The 21663-nt window shown below is 43.8% G+C and overlaps 2 protein-coding genes across 5 annotated transcripts in view; one reads left to right on the plus strand and one right to left on the minus strand.

The window, feature by feature from the left end:
• COL6A2 (collagen type VI alpha 2 chain) overlaps positions 1-3335 on the plus strand; it is an 84204-nt gene extending 80869 nt beyond the window's left edge. The window contains exon 28 of the mRNA XM_063116064.1: positions 997-3335. Coding sequence (XP_062972134.1) covers positions 997-1604 — 608 coding nt within the window. The 3' untranslated portion in view covers positions 1605-3335. The remainder of the gene's footprint in view (positions 1-996) is intronic.
• A 7158-nt stretch (positions 3336-10493) lies between these two features.
• The window catches only part of FTCD (formimidoyltransferase cyclodeaminase), a 29142-nt gene continuing 17972 nt past the window's right edge, over positions 10494-21663 (minus strand). For all 4 annotated transcript variants that reach the window (XM_063116066.1, XM_063116065.1, XM_063116067.1 and 1 more), the window contains 7 exons: positions 20843-20904; positions 19314-19443; positions 16860-17021; positions 16348-16391; positions 13931-14069; positions 12296-12391; positions 10494-10793 (listed from right to left, as the gene is read on the minus strand). In XM_063116066.1, the coding sequence (XP_062972136.1) occupies positions 10707-10793; positions 12296-12391; positions 13931-14069; positions 16348-16391; positions 16860-17021; positions 19314-19443; positions 20843-20904 (720 nt within the window). In that variant the 3' untranslated portion in view covers positions 10494-10706. The remainder of the gene's footprint in view (positions 10794-12295; positions 12392-13930; positions 14070-16347; positions 16392-16859; positions 17022-19313; positions 19444-20842; positions 20905-21663) is intronic.

Consider the following 21663-nt stretch of genomic DNA (forward strand, 5'->3'; position numbering starts at 1 on the left):
GGTGGTTAGCAAGTACATCATGGTGGTGGTGTTTTTTTAAAAAAGTAAAGGCACGCACACGGAAATTTGCATTAGTAAACAAGCTCCCCTTGGGGCCAATGAAAGGTTCATTTTCCTAATGCTAATTGCAGAGCAGGGGTGTGAATTTCACTGAGATTACGGCTTAAACCTCCCCATCTCTTTGATAATGTTCCCCGTGTCTAGTATTTCATTTTGTAAAACACACGATTACTAATTGTATTATTGTTCCATGTGATTAGTCCTTTGTTTGATTCCTTTAAAATTCACATGAATAGCTGGTTGCAGGATTGTTAAGGTTTATCATATTCCTCTGGAATACATTGGGTATAGGAAACAGATTGAAGTCCCAAGAAATGTACTTTCTATACCATGGGTTCTCAACAAGGGGGGGAATTCCCCCCCCGGGGGGGGAATTTTAGGGTTCCAGGGGGGGAATTGGGACCACTATTCAGCAAAGTATGATGTCCTGTAGATTATGTCTTCCTACACATGTTATTAAAAACGTCCCAGAAAAGTGTCATGTGGTCTGCAAAAGCCAGGCCTTTGCTCTCTTCTCCCTCCCTCCTCCACAATCCTAGAAGTTTCAAGCTGCCCATTTAAAGGGGCAACACAAAGCATGGGAGCTGAGAATGTAAAAGGGGCTATGCTTTGTGTTGCCCCTTTAATTGGGCCTAATATAGAAAAAAATAAAAGATTTTCAATATGCATATTATTTGGAATGCACCTTTTGAGTTAGACTATCTTGGGAAGGGGAGAATGGAGCAAAAAAGGTTGAGAACCACTGTTCTATACTGTATAGTGTAAATTATAAGAAATATATTTATTGGAGCAGAAAAGAGAAAACACTCCATCAACCTGATGCCAAGAGCTCTCTAGACTTTACAATTTCCCCCACCCACCCCCAAAAATCTTCCATTTACACTCTTAGAGTTGTGTCCTGGAGTCCTGACTGTCTATTTTCATTTCTACTTATAGAGCTTGCTGTTGCCCAGTGTACACAGCGCCCAGTTGACATTGTCTTCCTCCTGGATGGTTCTGAAAGAATTGGTGAGCTGAACTTCCAAAAGGCCCACCATTTTGTAGAAGAGGTGGCCCAACATCTCACACTGGCCAGAAGTGACAGTGACAACATGAATGCACGCCTTGCCCTCCTACAGTATGGAAGTGAAAATGAGCATGTGGTGGCTTTCCCATTGACTTACAATATCACTTACATCTCAGATGCCTTAGCTCAGATCAAATATTTGGACTCTTCTTCCAACCTTGGGTCTGCCATCATCTATGCTGTCAACAATCTTGTCATCAACCCAAGGGACAGCCAGAGGGCAGCCCGGCGCAATGCAGAGCTTTCGTTTGTCTTCATCACAGATGGTATTACAGGCAACAAAAACCTGGTTGAGGCTATTGACTCCATGAAGAAGCAGAATGTTATGTCCACGGTAGTAGCCTTAGGTAGTGATGTGGACATGGATGTTCTGCTGAAGATTGGCCTTGGAGACCAGTCAGCCATTTTCCGGGAGAAGGACTATACCAGCCTCTCCCAGACTGGTTTCCTTGATAGTTTCATTAAATGGATCTGTTAGTTGCAGGGAAATGCCAAAGATAGTTTGTACCAAAGTTAGTTGCAGGGAAGTCACCAAAGATATTAATGTTCTTGCATTGTTATATGGTTTTTAGCAAAAGTAAGCTGCCCAAGGGCAGCTGGCAGAAATTTGCAGGGGACTTATTTTTATAGCTAAAATCTGCAGCTTTATTTTAAATTTCATAATGAAACTAATGTTTATGGTGCTAATTAAATCAAGATGGAGGAAGAATCCAGAGCTGCAACAAGTAATTTGTCATGCCGTACAATATTGTTCTACTGTAATCCTGTAGGTGCTATAACAAAGGAGCAACAACACATTCATAATCATACAAACCATAATCATCTCCAGCTGCCACAAGGGTCCGCAGTGAACTGCCCCCATGCCCTCCTAATAATCTGTTTCTGGATCCTGGTTCCTTTACTGGCAGACAGGGATAATTATTTTTTCCCTAATCCTGATATTGACAGTTCCTTCCTCTCTTCCCAGGGTAATGGCCCATGTTTTCTAAGCAGCAATGTGGCATCTCACTTTTTTCACAGTTGAAAACCCTAACAGGCTGTTGTGCTACCAGCACAGAGTCCTGAGCGTTGGCCCACTCCATTAGTGAATCCCTGGTGTTCCCTCCTTGCTCTTTGTACAATTGCTTAAGCATTGCAACAACAGATGGTTCCTGACATATCATGGTTCATGCATTAAATGCACTTCACAAGTTTAACTTTGCTCTCATGTTGAAGGGATGTGGCATCAATTATCCCATGGGACCGCCTTCACAGCACTGGGTTGGTGCTGTCTCCTTCTTCAACCCCGTGCTTTCCCTCTCCCAGGGCAGCATCAGGTAATGCCAATGCTGTGGAGGGAGCATGAGCTTTCTGGGCGGACATCCAGGTCCTGGAGCCACCACCCTGTTTCTGGTGGAAGACGACCAATCACTGGCCGCCATCCACATGGCTCCTCCCCTAGGTTGACCCTGGATTGGCCACATGACACGGTGGAAGTGCCATGTTGACGTCGCTCTCTTGAATAAGTCATTATAAATCCTTGACTTTTCAAAACGCAGCTTCGTGGCTGTGAACCTGCACCTGCGTCATCTGACCAAGATGATGCAGATTCACAGCCACCACGGAGCTTCCCCCCCCCCACATATAGACAGCCCCCATGTCAACATTGCTCTGTTGTGACCTGTACAGGGATCCTATTGGATTGCCTTCTGGCGTCCGCTGCCACAGCATGAGGTTTTATGCTGCAGTGGCATCTGCTTTCCCTCTTGTTTGCAAATGACCCAGTTAAGAGAAGCAGAGCAAGCTGAAAGCACCCCTGGTTGCCTTGCCTCAGGCTCTTGTTTTCCTTGTTTCCTCAGTAACAAAAAGCAGCACTGCTGACCTGGACTAGGATTTAAACAGTGCCACAGGTAGACATTCCCCTTCTGGGATCTTCCCAGCCTACACTGCAGTACCTTTCTTACGTATCCAACCTTCCTGTGGAAAGTGTGTCTCCTATACTGCTACTAACTTGTACTAGCCTCCTTTCTCTTGCATTAATCGCAAAGCACCTCTCCCCTGAGAAATAGTGTGAATCATCAAGTCAGCCATGATGCAAAGCCATGTTGCTTGATGAGCAATGAAATCACAAGTTTAATGTATTCTTGGCATTGCTGTTTCTGGAATAACATCCTTACTTGAGCCAAAATTGCACTCTTGGTAAATAAACCTTTTTCACACTACTTTAAAATAGTGTCATTTATCATTTGGCACTTACCTCAGAAGATCCAGTAAGGAAGAAAAGATGAAACTTTTGCAAAATACCTTTGGATTGTTGGCTCCAGGACCCCTCCATCTGGAACCACCCAGAGTAAAGAAAACCACCAACAGTTATATGCAGGACACTTGTGGCATTCCACTCCACACACAAAAATAGGGTTCTTCAAATGCACGGGGTATTTATTCTCCCTGAGGGGACTATGAAATAAAGTCTTTGTCAATTGTCTTTGTCCTAGAGCTTCAGCTATGGGGAGGTATATTAATAAATAATAATAATAATAATAATAATAATAATAATAATAATAGAGATTCTCCCAGCTTTTCTAATTTCCTAAAGATCTTACTGAATCTCAAGTATCCCAGAAAATGAGCATAATTATGACCCTCCAGATGTTTTGGACTTCAACTCCCATTAGCCCAAACTAGCATGGTCAGGAATGCGGGGAGTGATAAACTTAAAAATCTGGAAGACACTAGGTTGGGAAAGGCTGCTCTAGTCAGTCTCTTTGCAAGCGATAGAAGATCATCAGACGGAGGGGAAATCGCGTTTCCCTGCTGTCACTTTGCCTCCTGCTTCTGTCCCACAGTAGGGATGGGCACAGCCTGACCAGACCATCAGGAACAGTCAGAGCAGGCGTACATGGCACACAAAGTGCTGAGACTGGCAAATCTAAAAGCAAGTATGCTGCTTTTCAAGAATCAAGGAAATTCAATGGGTCTTACTTTTGAGTAAATATCATCTATGGATGAAAATACAGCTTATGCAAGCGTGAACCTTGACCACAAACTTGATTACAATCTGCTACTTTATGATCCAAACAGGAAGAAAAAGCATGTAGCATAAATCTATTTGGAGGTATGAAAATGGCCAGAGTTCTTGAGTAGTAATAGGTAGGTACTTTTCATCAAATTAAAAGTGACAGGTGGGGTACACTATTTGGGGCCACAGGGGCTCCCCAGTTTTAGGGGCCCAAGGAAACAAATGGTTTTTTGGGGTTCAGGGCCCCTGTGGCCCTTCCTGGTGAACTCCCGGTGCTCCCGGGACCCTGTGGCCCCCACTCCTGCCACCACTTTGTGTGTGATGGGTATTGGAGTGGGGTGTGACCCCTGTACACACTCATCCTGTCACCCCTGACCAGTTGGAAAGAGTTTTATTTATTTATTTATTTATTTATTTATTTATTTATTACATTTTTATACCGCCCAATAGCCAAAGCTTACCTTTTGGATGCCCCAAGGTGCTGGACGATCGGTCATCGCACCTTTTAACGTTTGGGGTGCCGGACCACCCCCAGAGCTCGTCAGGGACTCCCCGCATCCCAAGGACACTATAGAGCCCGTTCCTGTCCCTCTAGGCCATTATGTTGTGTACAGCAGCAATTTTGTGCATGCCCCAAGTTTGTTTCAGGGTGGGGTGTGACCCCTCTAGGCGCTCAGCCCACAGGCCTGACCAGTGGGAACTGGTTTTGGACCCCCTGATTGGCTATTGCAGTTTTTGAAAACCAATATGTTTTGGGGTGGGGTGTGACAGCTCTAAGCACTCGGCCCAATGGTCACGACCAGTTGGAACTGTTTTCGGCACGCAATTTTTAAAAGGGGGCCCTCGGGGTAGTATAGGACTCCCTTTCTCGGCACCTTGAGCACCACCATGAATCCATGGAATCCCGTAGAGCCGCTACACACCCCACCCCAATACCCATCACACACAAAATGCTTTTTCTTCCTGTTTGGATCACAAAATAGCAGATTGTAATCAAGTTTGTGGTCAAGTTTCAAGCCTGCACAGACTGTATTTTCATCCATAGATATTTACTCAAAAGTAAGGCCCACTGCCATGTATACCTGCTCTGACTGTTCCTATAGTTCCCTGCAAGGCCCAGCCAGGGGAAGCCAGTAAATTAAACCCAGGGGTGGAGGGTGGAGTGCCATCAAGTTCAGCTGGGAGTGGTTGCTGTAAAACATGGACCTGCAAGGAGTGGTGAGGCCTGGGTTTCTGGCAGATCCAGCCAGGCAACTTTATGGCCTGTAAGTCCCTCTGTTTGGTAGCCCGCAGCAGCACCTGCTTTATAAAATAAATGGCCACATGAGAACTGCTGTTATGGTCCGCCACTTTTTTGTCTTTAGTAGTCTGTGGTCCAGACCCCTTCAGAAGAGGGAAATAGTGTTATGTGGTTGGGGTCAGTCTAAATTATCTCCAGGGTTCCTTACTCAGTGCCTCTGATCGCAAAGAGATTGCGATCCCCCACAACTCTGTAACTTGAAGTTACTAGGCCTGTGGAAAACAGATTTTAAAACATAAGCAGGAAAACAATGAATATGCCTTTTAACTTGTTAAACCAATGAAAACATGCCACACAAGAAGTCTTAAGATATGAATGGTTTATAAAGAAAAGTAAATGCAAAAGTATATCAGATACAGAAGTGAAATGTCAAACATGCAATGACTAGAAAGAAAATACATGTGCATAGTATGCAAAAATACACTACACTTCAACTGTTTCTAAGGCCTATTAGTAAAACAGTGGGACTAGGCTGAAAACAATGTGGTTGGCCTAGAAGCATTTTGAAAGCTTTCAAAGTTGGACTTAAAACTTACAATGACACAAACTAGTTAAATGGAATATTTGAAGCTTTCAACTTTATAGTAGTATGGTCCAAACTCTTAGAAAAACAGAAGGGAGCCGTGTGTGTATATGGGAAGGGGGGTGTTAAAAGGAATGTGTAGCTACCTATTCCAAGGAGAGATCTGAAAACCAGGTTATCATGCATCCAGAGGGAGGTTGAAAGACGGTTGGATCCAGGGGGCTGAATCCAGGAGGTTGAATCCAGGATATAGAACTCAGCAAAGTCCAAGTGAGGAAAATTAATCCAGGTAGAGAGTGTACTTTAATGGGAATTAACAAAAATGCTTACAGCTCTGTCATTTTTAAAGATAAAGGGATGAAACTTGGCACCATGATAGCCCTTATGTACCCAAATTTGAAGTAGATATAGTTGACTATTGATTTTTATGCATTTTTTTAAAAAAAATTGGTGTTAAAATTATTTTATTTTACAAATGTCATTTTTAAAGATAAAAAGTTGAAACTTGGCAACATGAAAGCACTTAAGGAGGGCTTTATCCATGCCATGTTTGAATCCGATCTGTTCATCTATTGATTTTTAGGAATTTATTTAAGTTTGAGGTTTTAAAATTATTATTTTTAAAAACTGCTGGAGCCATATCGTTCAAACTCAGGTTGTCAAACCTCCTCTTTGGGGTCTTGCACCTTGAGCAGTTTCAACCCTTGGCATCAAGGGGAACTCCAGTTTTTAGCCAAGAAGTGCTGGGGGAGCAGGGCACCTTTCCTGTTGCAGATTTGGTGGGCAGTTGAGTACCTGGACCTCAGAAGAGGTGAGGCATCCACAGATCAAAATGTGGGAAAGGAGAGGTCAGTCAAAGCAGCCCACAGGGCAAAACAAAATGGGCCATAGGCCTTGTTGTTGTTATTGCATTTATATCCTGCCTTTTTTCCTCCAAGGAACCCAAGGGGGTGTACATAATCCTCCTCCTCTCCATTTTATCCTCATAACAACAACACTGTAAGTAACGTGGTTGGGCTGAGAGTCTGTGACTGGCCCAAAGTCACCCGGTGTGACAAGTGCACAGCCCGGGTGGACCATTGGGAGACTTTGGCACAAAGATAGAGAGAGAAGAGAGAGGGAGATTGTTTGAGGCTGGAGGCTTTGGTTTGGCTGCAATGAATTAGAGAGAGAGAGAGAGAGAGAACAGAGGCTGCACAGACAACCCAGAGACACCTGTTCTAACTTAGCCCCATGGTGCTGGTGTGAAACGCAGGGCATTAGAAAGAGGGTCTCAGAGTTGCGTGTTTGTGGAGGAAGTAAACAGGAGTTCAAAGTCTGGATGTGCGAACTGGTGCCAATGCACAAGCCTTGAGAAGCTAATATATATAAATGAGATGCGTGAATGGGCGAAGTAGTGTCCACCGCCCACAACACCCACCCTAATGTTAGAGTAGAGAAACTTGTGACAATCATACACAAGTTAAAAATAATAATAATTGAAATTTAAAATTAAAAAAGCCAGCCAGCCGGCAGCGAGCCCCTTGAACAGCAGCAGCAGCTTACAGCGGAGTGAGGATACAGTCAGAAAAGTTACTTGAGGGAAGGGGAGGATGTATCACACACTGAATAGCAAAAGCTTCAAAGTACAGCAACAGCTACAACAGTAGGGCCGTAGCTAGACCTAAGGTTTATCCCAGGATCATCCCGGGTTCGTCCCTGCCTGAGCGCTGGATGCCCTGTGTGGCACTTAGAGGAACAGGTTTGACCCCAGGACAATCCTGGGATAAACCTTAGGTCTAGCAAGGCCCTAGGAGTAAGTGAAGTTAATTTCAGTTACACTGAATGTGTAAAATCAGATATGTAACCAAGACTGTGTTCATGTGGGCACACACACCCTTGGTGCTGGACACGCCACCTGGGGCTGGACATGTTGGTGGGTATGTCCTCTTGGGGGGCAACCATGTCCTCCTTTTTGGCTTCCAAAATATGGTCACCCTAGTGAAGCCCAACCTTCATCAGTGAGCAAAATCAAATAAGGGGAGAGCCATGTGCCTGGGTCAGAGAAGCTGGCCTTCAGAAAAGATAGCCCAAAATAGTCTCAAAGCCAAGGGAAAACATGTTCCAAAAGAGAAAAGAGGACTCTTCTTCTCTCAAAAAGGAGGCAAGAACCAGCTGATTCTGCTTCTCAGACTTCAGGCAGCAAAACCCTCTGCTCTCAAGGAAAGCCAGGCTTGCTTATGAATTTAAGTTTCACTCCCATTCAATTCCACAGCTTTCTTATGGTGGGGTCTGATCACGCTGAGGGGACTGCTTGTCCACATACACACACACAGAAGTCACAAAAATTCATAGCTGCTTACTGCTTCTGCTTTTACTCCAGATGGCATATTCCCTCCTCCTTCTCCCCTCCCCCTAAACATTCTGAGTGCCGCCTTCTGATCTTCTATAACCTTTCTCTACCTAGCAATAAAAAATATGCATCTGGATTAAAATAAACGGGGCAAGGAATAAAAAGAACATGATAATCGGAGTCTACTACTGACCACCCAATCAAGAAGAAGACAAGGATGAAACCTTTGAGAAACAAATTGCCAATGTTTCAAGGAAGTGTGATGTAGTAGTGATGGGGGACTTCAATTACCCTGATATCTGTTGGGAGACAAATACTGCCAAAAGTGGCCCTTCCAAGAAATTCCTGACATGTGTGGGTGATAACTTTCTCCTACGGAAAGTGGAGGAAGGAACTAGAGGATCGGCAATCCTTGACTTGATATTGACCAATAGGGATGACTTAGTGGATTAAGTGGCAGTTATGGGAACTCTGGGGGAAAGTGACCACGTCATACTTGAATTCTTGATTATGAAGGAGACAAAAGTTGAGTGTAGCCATACACATACTCTGGATTTTAGGAAAGCTGATTTTAATAAACTCAGAAAAATGATAAGTAAGGTCCCGTGGCAAATGAGCCTAATGAGAAAAGGAGTGCAGGATGGGTGGGAGTATTTAAAAAAGGAAATTTTAAAGGCACAGTTACAAACAATTCCAACAAGGAGAAAAGATAGAAGACAACAGAGGAAAACAATGTGGCTCCACAAAAAGCTTAGAGAAGACCTGAAAACAAAAAAGGATACATATAGGAAGTGGAAAGAAGGCCAGGCTACAAAAGAAGAGTACAGACAAGTGGCGCAGAAGTGCCGAAATGGCGTCAGGAAGGCTAAAGCTGTGAATGAGCTGAGATTAGCGAGGGATGCTAAAAGCAATAAAAAGGCTTTCTTCAGATATGTGAGTAGTAAAAGACAGAGGAAAGAAATGGTGGTTCAACTGCTTAATGAGGATGGCAAATTGATAACAGAGGACAAAGAAAACGCTGAAGTGCTCAATTCCTACTTTGCCTCAGTCTTCTCACAAAAGTGGGTTTATGACCCCCCTGGAAAAAGTGAAGCAGAAGTTGAGGGGGCAGGATTGCAGTTTGAGATTGATAAACAAATGGTCAAAGAACACCTAATTACTTTGAATGAGTTCAAATTTCCAGGGCCCGATGAACTGCATCCTAGAGTAATGAAGGAGCTAGCAGAAGAACTCTCAGAACCCTTGTCTATTATCTTTGCAAAATCATGGAAGACGGGTGAGGTGCCGGCGACTGGAGGAGGGCTAACATTGTCCCTATCTTCAAAAAGGGCAAAAAGGAGGAACCTGGGAACTACAGACCAGTCAGTCTGACATCCATCCCTGGGAAAATTCTGGAGCAGATTATAAAGAAGTCAATCTGTAAACACCTTGAAATCAATGCAGTGATTACTAGAAGCCAACATGGATTTATCAGGAACAAATCCTGTCAGACTAATTTGATCTGATTTTTCGATCGGGTAACCTCCCTTGTGGACTGTGGGAATGCTGTGGACGTCATATATCTTGACTTTAGCAAAGCTTTTGACAAAGTGCCCCATGATATTCTGATTAACAAACTAGCTAAAAATGGGCTAGATGGAACAACAATTGGGTGGATTCACAGTTGGCTACAGAATCGGACTCAAAGAGTGCTCATCAATGGAACCTTCTCAAACTGGGGAGAGGCAACGAGTGGGGTACCGCAGGGCTCAGTCCTGGGCCCAGTGCTCTTCAACATTTTTATTAATGATTTGGACGAGGAGGTGCAGGGAACGCTTATCAAATTTGCAGATGACACAAAATTGGATGGGATAGCTAATACCCTGGAAGACAGAAACAAACTTCAAAGTGATCTTGATAGGCTGGAGTGCTGGGCTGAAAACAACAGAATAACATTTAATAGGGATAAATGCCAAGTTCTACATTTAGGAAATAGAAACCAAAGGCACAGTTACAAGATGGGGGATACTTGGCTCAGCAATACTACAAACGAAAAGGGTCTTGGGATTGTTGTAGATCGCAAGCTGAATATGAGCCAACAGTGTAGTATGGCTGCAAGAAAGGCAAATGCTATTTTGGGCTGCATTAATAGAAGTATAGCTTCCAAATCACGTGAGGTACTGGTTCCTCTCTATTCGGCCCTGGTTAGGCCTCATCTAGAGTATTGCGTCATGCAGACTACAGATCACACCTCACTGGCACAGTAGAGATGACGTGTAACACTAGGAATACAGCACAATTAATTCTATATTTATAGCTGTATTCCTGCAGAAAGCAGGCAAGGATACTTCGGTATTGGGCTCAGTCAAAGGGTCTATCCACACGCAGCTTGGTGATACTACCAATGGGGATTATACATGCTTAGATAAGCTGCTGCTTGTATATCCTTCACAGTGTCCGCCTCTCCAGCTGCTCTAGCACAAATGCTGCACTTTTCTTGGCGTCCTCCAAGAAATGTGAGAGTTTCCCATGTACCTGGACATAAAAGGAGAGTTAGAATTGCATGCTTTAGTCCTGAACCAGAAATAAAGGAGGCAGGCCAAGGGGACAGTAAGGACAGCATGCTGGGTGTTTGTTGCCACCATAGTGCACCTTCCAATGAGTAGACTACCATGCTCAGCCTTGGATTACCTGTGTCTGTACAAACAAGAGTGGTGGGCTGTGAAGCTTAACCTCAGGAGAGCACCACATGGAAGCACTATATAGGGCAAGTGTTTGTTTTTATTATTCCAAAATCCATATCAGGGTGATAACCAAAAGATCACCCAAAATGCACATTCTTTTGAAGTCTCAAGATCCCTTCATCAGGCAATAGGTTACCACAAGCAGGAGACAGCGGGAATGGGGGAGACAATAACCCTGACTTGATAGCAAGGTCACAGTCTCTGCACATCCAGAGAACTTTTCTACAAAAGGCTGATAATCAGCTGTTAATCCGCTGGATCGACTTTCACTTTTGTCACAGAACCGAGATCTGAGCATACAGCCGGAGCAATACCTTTCCTGGTTTTCCACTATGTAACCTCTAGGTGGCACTGTGGTTTAGCAGAGTAGCACAAATATGCAAGAAGAAATCACACTTCCTTTCAACTCAAAACTAAAGTCTGTGGAATACAGAGATGCACGGCATTTCATTGGAGATTAACATAGCTGGAGCAGCAGTAAGGGGGCTTTTTATGGCATCATGGTGTATATATCATTCACAAAATTTTACATGAAGTCCAGATCATGTTGTCTTCTACTCACAACCCCCCTTCCTTCATGTTTTCTCACTACTACTTCTGTCTTTTTTATTTATTTTTATTTATTACATTTATATACCGCCCCACAGCCAAAGCTCTCTGGGCGGTTTACAAAAGTTAAAAACTGTAAAAGTTAAAAAAAGTATACAGAATTTAAAAAACCATCAGAAACATAAAAACAACAGTATCCATTTAAAAACAACAGTTCTGGGGTCCGTTAGAAAACAAACTTAGCATTGTTAAATGCTGTTAAATGCCTGGGAGAAGAGAAAAGTCTTGACCTGGCGCCTGAAAGCTAACAGTGTTGGCACTGGGCAAGCCTCATCAGGGAGATCATTCCACAGTCAGGGGGCCACCACTAGGGTGACCATATGAAAAGGAGGACAGGGCTCCTGTATCTTTAACAATTGCACAGAAAAGGAAATTTCAGCAGGTGTCATTTGTATATATGGAGAACCTGGTGAAAGTCCCTCTTCATCACCACAGTTAAAGCTGCAGGAGCTACACTAGAGTGACCAGATTTGAAAGAGGGCAGGGCTCCTGCAGCTTTTGAAGTCTCAAGATCCCTTCATCAGGCATCCTGCAGCCACCACCGAAAAGGCCCTCTCCCTTGTTATCACTGTGAAAAATCCACTGAGGAAGAAAAGAGGGAAGAGCAGCATGAAGCCTTCTGATTTTTTTGTGCTAGGAGCCCTCCATCTGGAAGCATTCTTAAGCGTGAGTAGCATTTCTTACCTGTTGCTTAAAACTTTCATCTGTTATATCTTTCAGGTTTGTGACAACATTGAAATAGGCACCAAACACACCAGCTTCTAAAGCTTTAGCTGCCACCTACACACAAAGTATACAAAATATAGGCCTATAAGGCTCCTTTATTAGTAAAGCATTCATTTTAAACTATTGTAAACAAGATAAGGACATATTAGCCCCACTTGGAAGTCAAGCTGAAAATTACACAGGTTTTATTCTATCCAATTTCATTTAATTTTGCAATTAACTATTTTATGGTTTGATGTTGCTTTGTTAAGACATTACTTTTTTCTTATCTGTAGCTTGAGAATGGTATTCTCTTGCAGCACACTGAACCAAACAACTATTTCAAGAATCGGCAAGAGTTTTATGAATCTGGATATGCAGTAATCACTTTTCAAATTGAAAAAAAACGGTTGTTTCCTAAAAATGTTGATTAGGATTCATGGAACTATATTTAAAGATAATTATCTCCCATTTCAAAGGCACGTTTTTGCATGCAAGCTGTTCTGCAATTTTTACATCGTTTAGGGTGACCGTATGAAAAGGAGGACAGGGCTCCTGTATCTTTAACAGTTGCACAGAAAAGAAAATTTCAGCAGGTGCCATTTGTATATATGGAGGACCTGGGGAAATTTCCTCTTCATCACAACAGTTAAAGTTGCAGGTGCCTTGCCCTCTTTTAAATCTGGTCAGTCTAGTACAGCTCCTGCACCTTTAACTGTGGTGATGAAGAGGGAATTTCACCAGGTTCTCCTTATATACAAATGACATCTGCAGAAATTCCATTTTCTATGCAATTGTTAAAGATACAGGAGCCCTGTCCTCCTTTTCATATGGTCACCCTAGATACAGCAAACCCCTGAGTTTGACTGGACTTGCAGACAATGGTGAAATGCCCAAGGGAACCTGCTAAAAGTCATGGCTGAGCAGGCATTTGAGCTCACCTTTCCAATACAACACATACACTCTCTACATCCGTTTTTCCAATGCACCCACATTGCCCCCTCCTTGCTTTGCATATGCTGTTGCTGCAAGCCCTGACTTTAATTATTTACACAATACTAAAAACCTAAAGATTTCTTCACTTCCTAGGACACTTCCAAATGAGGCATTTATCACATTATCAACCTGCCTCATTCATAGAATTTTAAAGAGGGTTCAAATGACGTTGCCTTCCGTTTGAAACCCTCCCATGTTGTTCCACTGCTTCTTCTGCCTGACTACAGAAAATTCATTACGAAGAAAAAGCTGGAATAGTTGCATAATGTCTTATTGATTGATTGATTGATTTAAAACATTTATATCCCGCTCTATATGTCATTAAGGTCTCAGAGCGGCATACAGATAAAAGCATACAGTATAAAACAATAAATATGCACAGTTAAAAACAAATTAAACCATGAACCAAGTTAAAACAATATATAATTTAAAAGCGGTAAAAGCAGTTCAAACAGTTAAAACAATGTGCCATCTTAGTGAGTTTAACTCTCAAAGCTTTGTTAAAAAGCCATGTTTTCACTTGGCGCCGGAATGCAATCAGTGTTGTCTTCTAACTGTTGGTGCCAGTTGGTGTCAAACATTCCCAAGCCGTGTAGCCATAAAATACTTATACTATACCTGAATATCGGATTTGCAGGCTAAGTTTCCTTGCTGAGCCATTTTTTTAAGAACAGGCCATAACGAGTGAACTTTTTCTGCCAGTGAAAAGGGGACACCAATGGCTTCTTTCAGGCCCAGCTGCATGGCTACTGCACGCCTACGGGGGAGACGTACGGTCAGTCTGAGTAGAGGACACAAGCAAGGGAACTAGGCCTAAAGGCACCGTCCACAGGAGAGTTGCAGCAAAGACTGGTGGAGGGGGGGATCGCAGCCAGGGGGGAAATCAGGGGCAGGGGGGAGCGGGGAAATATATATATATATTAAAAAACCTACCTACCGTCGCTGGAGCACTCCTGCACTGCTGGCCCCTTTAAAACTTTTTAAAAATGGCGGGCGCAACAGCTCTCCTCCAGAGCTCATCGCGCCTCACATGTGAACGAGGGCGAGATCCCGCGATAGTTGCATCACGGGATCTCCCCTCCTCTAGCCTGGATTTACAGGTAGGTCTAGCTAAGGCCTAAGAGTTTCTCCAAATAAGTGATTTATAGCAAGCTTGAGATTGGCCATTCATGGAAGTTTGCAGGCTCATTACGCAATGCCATCAGCATTCAGGGCCTCTTCTGGAACCCCCTGGAAATTGTGGGTTTAAAACCCCCCAGAGATAATGTGGGAATATTTTGACAACGGTTGCGGCCCAGGACACACTCCGTATACAGTTGTCAAAACTGTTATAAAGCGCTTTAAAGCAGTAGTGTAGATCCGGCCCTGTACTACCACATCCGAAACATGGGGATAAAATACTGATTTCCCTCACAGAGATGTTAAAAAGATTGCTGGGATAACACACTTGAAGTACTTTGAACAATGAAAATGCTACATAAATGTGATTTTACTGATTTTGTCATATACAGAAAATGCAGCTTCCCCATAAATAGAAATTCAGGCTCAAAGGAAAAGCAAATGACTGGCAAACAAATGCCTGAAGGAACGTTACCTTACAAATGAATATGTGCCCATTTCCCATCCTCCTTTCCAAGACGCTGTAACAGCGAATTCCCAGTAACCTCATCGAACAAGTAGGATATTCCACTATGAAAGCAGTATGAAAGCGGTATATAAAAAGCCGGAGCCACACAACTGCTTTATAGTGGTAATGCACTGCAAGATCTACACTACTGCTTTATAGCGGTAATGAAGTGCACTGACAACTGTTGGGGCCCATGACACATCTACACCAAGCAGGATATAGCACTAAGAAAGAGGTATGAAAGCAATATATGGTATTTGTCATGGGCCCCAACACTTGTCAGTGCACTTCAGTACCACTATAAAGCAGTGGTGTGTCTCCTGCCGTTTACCGTATTTCTTCGATTGTAAGACACCATCAATTGTAAGACCCAACTAATTTCAGTACCTCCAACAGAAAAAAAAAACCTAAGACACACCCGCGATTCTATGGCTGTAGCTAGACCTAAGGTTTATCCCAGGATCATCCCGGGTTCGTCCCTGCCTGTGTGGCACATAGATGAACAGGTTTGACCCCAGGACAATCCTGGGATAAACCTTAGGTCTAGCTACAGCCTAAGACGCACCCCATTTTTAGAGATGTTTTGATAACTGGCAAATAGAGGGAGAAAACGTGGAGGCAGTGACAGACTTTGTATTTCTGGGTGCAAAGATTACTGCAGACGCTGACTGCAGCCAGGAAATCAGAAGACGTTTACTTCTTGGGAGGAGAGCAATGACAAATCTTGATAAAATAGTTAAGAGCAGAGACACCACACTGACAACAAAGGTCCGCATAGTTAAAGCAATGGTATTCCCCGTAGTAACCTATGGCTGCGAGAGCTGGACCATAAGGAAAGCTGAGTGAAGGAAGATAGATGCTTCTGAACTGTGGTGCTGGAGGAAAATTCTGAGAGTGCCTTGGACTGCAAGAAGATCAAACCAGTCCCTACTCCAGGAAATAAAGCCAGACTGCTCACTTGAGGGAATGGTATTAAAGGCAAAACTGAAGTACTTTGGCCACATAATGAGAAGACAGGATACCCTGGAGAAGAGGCTGACGCTAGGGAAAGTGGAAGGCAAAAGGAAGAGGGGCCGACCAAGGGCAAGATGGATGGATGATATTCTGGAGGTGACAGACTTGACCTTGGGGGAGCTAGGGGTGGCAACGGCCGACAGAAAGCTCTGGCGTGGGCTGGTCCATGAAGTCACGAAGAGTCGGAAGTGACTGAACGAATAAACAACAAAATATGGGAGGGAAGTGTGTCTTAGAATCGAAGAAAAACCGCTTTCATAGTGGAATATCTGCTTGGTGTAGCTGAGCCCTCAGATTGTTCAGGGGAAGCTAGTTTATGCCAGTGTAAAAGTGAGTTGTTTGTAGTGTCGACATGCCTTCAGACTACAGTGTCAAGCAACACCTTGCTACGTACCTTTCTTTCTCCTCAGGTGTGTTCTTAGGAAGCTTCATAGCATCCTGTGGAGAAGAAGAAAAAGCATATTACTTATTAAGTTAGCTATGTCCAGTAGTTACCCAGGCTATGAGAACTATGGTCCAGAATCTTCCCAATTGCCTGGCCTGAAACAAAACCACTTGTATGGACCTGTGTACAGACCAGAGCTTTTTCTTGTAGTTCACTTCCTCCACCCCTCCCTGTTCAAATACTTAAAACCTTGTGCAGTGCCTACTCATCCTTCTCCCAGGAATACAGGCTTCATTTTTTTAAAAAAAATATCTTTCCCCAATTTTTGTTTTAGGTGACTGAAATGGAATGACATCACCACAATGTTTACCAAATCAGAAAAGTGTATTCCAAGTTCTAAAATTAATTGTTACCATATTGCCTTTCTATGCAAACTAGAGAAAAGTGTAACAAGAAAACGTATGAAGGCCACAAGGAGGAGTAAGGGACAGGGCAGTTAAACCTTTGTCAATCCCACTCACCATGTAGCTGCTGAAAGCGGAGGAGTCTGTGTCCACCATGACTACTAGCTCATTCATGGCCTGATGGAACGGAGGTATGAGCTGCCTCATAACTGAGTCTAGTTCCTCAAACTGGCGCTTTCCATATGTCATCAAACCCACCATGCAGCCCAGAGCTGCCCCCTGGAAGGAGACAATAAATTGTAAAGAGTATGCACAGGACTTAACCGCAGAATGGCAGGATCCAGTCCTGGAACACAGTAAGAAGAATGTGGGAACTGGATTTCCTTGCCATCGCCACTACCCCCCCCCCCCGAGTAAACACTGCCGATGCACACATATCTGAGATGCTGAGGCCTAAGCTGGCCTACACTTGTCCTTTTAGAAATTAAACCAATGAAAATCCATTTATTGATAGAATTTCTGAGTTGCATTTTTCCAGCTTAAAGAAATGCTCAAGAACCGTACAACAATTTAAAAAAATAAATTAAAATTATTTTAAAGTGGCATTATATCCACATTCAGTACAAAGCAGTGGAACAGCTAGTTAACAAAAAACTAGTGGTTGATAGTAGTGACGGCCACCAATTGTGGTGGCTTTAAAAAGGGGTTGGACAAATTCCTGTTGGAGAAGGCGATCCATGGCTACTAGCCCTGATGGCTGTGTGCTATCTCCAGTATTCGAGGCAGTAAGCCTGTGTGCACCAGTTGCTGGGGAACATGGGTGGGAGGGTGCTGTTGCACCGTGTCCTGCCTTGTTGGTCCCTGGTTGATGGCTGGTTGGCCACTGTGTGGCCACTCTGCTTGGACTAGATGGACCCCCTCGGTCTGATCCAGCATCAGGGCTCTTCTTATGTGAATCCTTTAAACCACAACAAATCAAATTGAAGGATTTATGGTTTCATTGCGATGAGAAGCCCGTAATCAAACTTTTCTGAATGCAATTGCATACAATTACTGAATACAATTAGGGTCTTGCCAGTGGAGCATAGGGTTGCTGTATTGTTAAGGCGGGAAGTGCTATGTGGAACCACCATTTTAAATTCTGTTTCCAGATAATTGCAAAGAAGCAAAGCCTCAGCAGTGTGGAAGTAACTAAAGACGACAGGGGCTTTTCCCTACCCCCATCTTGTGCTCATCTCTCTTCACCCCATCTACAAGGGGTATTTACTCCATCGTCGCTGTGAATTTGTGTACCTTATGTTTATATGATGCAGCCGTCAATTCACCAAGTCATTTTAGCGTGAATTTTAACTTTGCTCCACCATCACCATGGTTCTCTGTGCATGCGAATGCAGTACAGAGGGATCCATTTTGGAACAAACGTTGTCGGAACATGTATGACTCACCTGGGCACACCCCTGTGCATGTGCAAAACCTCGCAAGATTGCAGGGTGGAGGGCAGGAGCCAAGTGAGTCTTTACAAATGGTAGGCATGGCAAAGGTACCACTAGCTAGCCAAAGTAATGCAGACAATTATGTTAAATGCCAAGACTCAACAGTCTGTAGTTTCATAGGTGCATGGAGGCATCCTTTCGCTGCTGCAGAGTTGCACGGTGTAACAGAAGAAGGAAAATTACTGTGAGAGCCCCATTTTTAGTTGCTATTTGCTGTGCATTACAGCCATGTAACCTGATGCTACAGAATTTGGGGGCAGAATATCCTGCATACAATTGTATCCATGAATCGTGGCAATTGTCATTTCACAACTGCGATGCTGTAAGTTTTGGGAGGGTTCAGCAGTGAAACTGGCACGATGTAAGACAGGCCCCAGGGTGCCCGATATAAGGACACAATAATTTCCCTGCAGTTTTGAGTTCGGGGAAAGAAACTTTTCACCTCTTTCCAGGCAATCTGAAGCACAGAGAGTAACGTTTTGTTGTGGGACTGGGGGCAAGAAGGATTTAGCTTACATTTCCAAGAGCAAATATTTTCCTTAATAATACTCTATCAGCATAAATTACACTCTGGTTTTCATAGAATCATAGAATCATAGAATAGCAGAGTTGGAAGGGGCCTACAAGGCCATCGAGTCCAACCCCCTGCTCAATGCAGGAATCCACCCTAAAGCATCTCTGACAGATTGCTGTCCAGCTGCCTCTTGAAGGCCTCTAGTGTGGGAGAAGCCACAACCTCCCTAGGGAACTGGTTCCGTTGTCATACTGCTCTAACAGTCAGGAAGTTTTTCCTGATGTCCAGCGGGAATCTGGCTTCCTTTAACTTGAGCCCATTATTCCGTGTCCTGCACTCTAGGAGGATCGAGAAGAGATCCTAGCCCTTCTCTGTGTGACAACCTTTTAAGTATTTGAAGAGTGCTATCATGTCTCAATGAACTGACATTTTTTATCTGGCCTTGAGAATTAACTATGTATGATTCTTGTTTGAAAATACAAACAAGACATGCAGCGGAAGGAAATAAGGGGTTTCATGTTGAGGGTAGGTCTTTAAGCTGGACCAATCAAGAGGCCCATGTACCAAAGACGCCATTGCTGCAGATACTGATCCTCCTCCAGGAGCAGCTGACCTCGCACCAACGTTCTGCACAAAAGCACGAAGAGGCAAAGATGTCAGGCTTCCCCTCTCTTTGTTATCCTGCACCATGTTCCTTTGAAAGACAAAGAGGATACGTAAAAATCACTTCCACGTACATCTAGATGTTAATAACTTGAATGCAGTAAATCCCAGTTATTGAAAGAGAGTGTTTAGAAATCTCTCTGCCATATGTGGGATGATAACTTCTTTGAACCGAAACAGGAAATGGTTCAAAGGAGCACTTGACACATTAGCGCAACACAGCAAAATTAACAAGTGTTATTCATTAGAGCAGGAGTGGGCAACTGGCAGCCCTAGACCTGTATGCACCCCTCCGCCTAATTTCAAAAGCCCTCCGCATCCAATCATTAAGACTTTTGGAAAGAGTGATCTGTCCCTTCCTTAGGAGAAGAAAGAGGGAGAGGGGAAATGGGGTGGTAGAAAGAGAGAGGGAAAAGAGTGGCAGAAAGAGAAGGGGGGACCCATCCACTTTGGGCTCTGGTCTTGCTCATCACTCACTGACAACATGTGGTCCCAGAGGGATTAGCCATGAGGAATTGCAGCCCTTGACCAAAAAAAGTTGCTCACACCTGGAGAATTCTGTCTGTAAGAGAGCAAAGCCACTGCACGGCAGCAAAACCACCCTCACTTAAACTAAACTGAGTTGGGATACTGTGTTGTTGGTGCTGGATGGAGACTAGCACCAGTGGCAGGGAACGTTCCTGGCTGAAACCAAGTAGTGAGAGGGCTCTACTCAGTATGTCCCTTTTCCCACCACTCCTACATAGTGGCGTAGGCAAGAACATAAACAAATGCCCTCCCCTTTCAGTTGCTGCACAGTAGTGATGGCATCCAGGTAATGCCGTCTCCAACCCCACCATGGCATGCACCATTGTGTCAAAAAACAAAACAAAAAGCCTCTCACTAATTAATACGATAGACTATGGGCTATAGCTAGACCTAAGGTTTATCCCTGGATCGTCCAGGGGTCAAACCTGTTCATCTAGGTGACACACAGGGGATCCAGTGCTCAGGCAGGGGCGAACCCTGGATGATCCCAGGATAAACCTTAGGTCTAGCTGTGGCCTATATCATCCTGCCCCAACCTGATGCCAGTCATTTAGACCATAACCCCCATTATTTCTATTCACTGGCCATATAGGCTGGGATAAAGTACAAAAGATCTGGAGGGTTCCAGGTTGGGGAAAGGTGGATTACATCTTTCACTTTCTGAAATAATGGATAAAACATGGTAGATACGTGCTTCTGCTAAATTTTCTTTAACCCGCGTGCGTCCCATGTCTCTGTCAGCAGTACAGTGCAGACAGATGAGAGGGAACCTTGCGGCATTTCAAGGTGCGTCCTAGGACAAGAAGGGGATCTGTCCCAATCCACAACCTAGCTCTCCAAATGTGTGGTACCAACAAACAAACAGAAAGAAAAAGAAAAAAAGAAAATGGAAGTATCCCTACTCAATGATGCGCTCCTTGGGATTGAATGGAGACAAAGAATCCAGCCCCAATCGGTTGATTACCTGAGAGTAAAAAATATATATAAGGTCGATGTTGATTTCGTTAAACAGAAGCTGAAATATGAAGTAGACGAGCTTCCTTGATTGGACCAACTTGTATTCAGATTGATTTGGCCAGTAAGCCCTAACATAACGGGGCGCTGTGGAATGGTACCCTGGATGTGGCCAGCCCCTAGTCCCCCAAATGAACAGAAGCTTTGAGGTTTCCATTCATCAAGACAATGATGGGAGGGGGAGCAGTCACACCGTGTAAACTCCCCATCTGTTGCACCACTTTTGAAAGGGTGGTGGAGAGTTATTGTGCAAAAGCTTGTGCCTCATAACAAGCTTTGGCACAAGATTTCAAGCCATCCCAACTCCCAGACATTTCTTCCCTGCACTCCCTTTATTTATTTATTTACAGTGCTTTATTTAGATGTATAGCTCTTCCTGTCCCCAAACTCTACAGCTCTGCAATAAACCTATAGAGCAGGGATGAGGAACAGGTGGCCCTCCAGATATTGCTGGACTGCAGATCTCATCATCCCTCACCATTGGTTATACTGCCTGGCACTGATGGGAGTTGCAGTCCAACTATCACATTCCCCACCCTTGATATAGCGAAAATACTGTTAGCAGCCAAGAAACACCTACACAGAGAAAGCATGCATGGAAAGTAGATGACAGTGCATCAGAAAAGCTGATTCCTAAGACAATGAGAAGATGAAACGGACTGCAAATAAAAAGGAATGTGAGGTGTTGAAGAGGTATGTGTGTTATCAT

This window comes from Elgaria multicarinata, chromosome 2, assembly GCF_023053635.1.
Source record: "Elgaria multicarinata webbii isolate HBS135686 ecotype San Diego chromosome 2, rElgMul1.1.pri, whole genome shotgun sequence".
Taxonomy (NCBI): domain Eukaryota; kingdom Metazoa; phylum Chordata; class Lepidosauria; order Squamata; family Anguidae; genus Elgaria; species Elgaria multicarinata.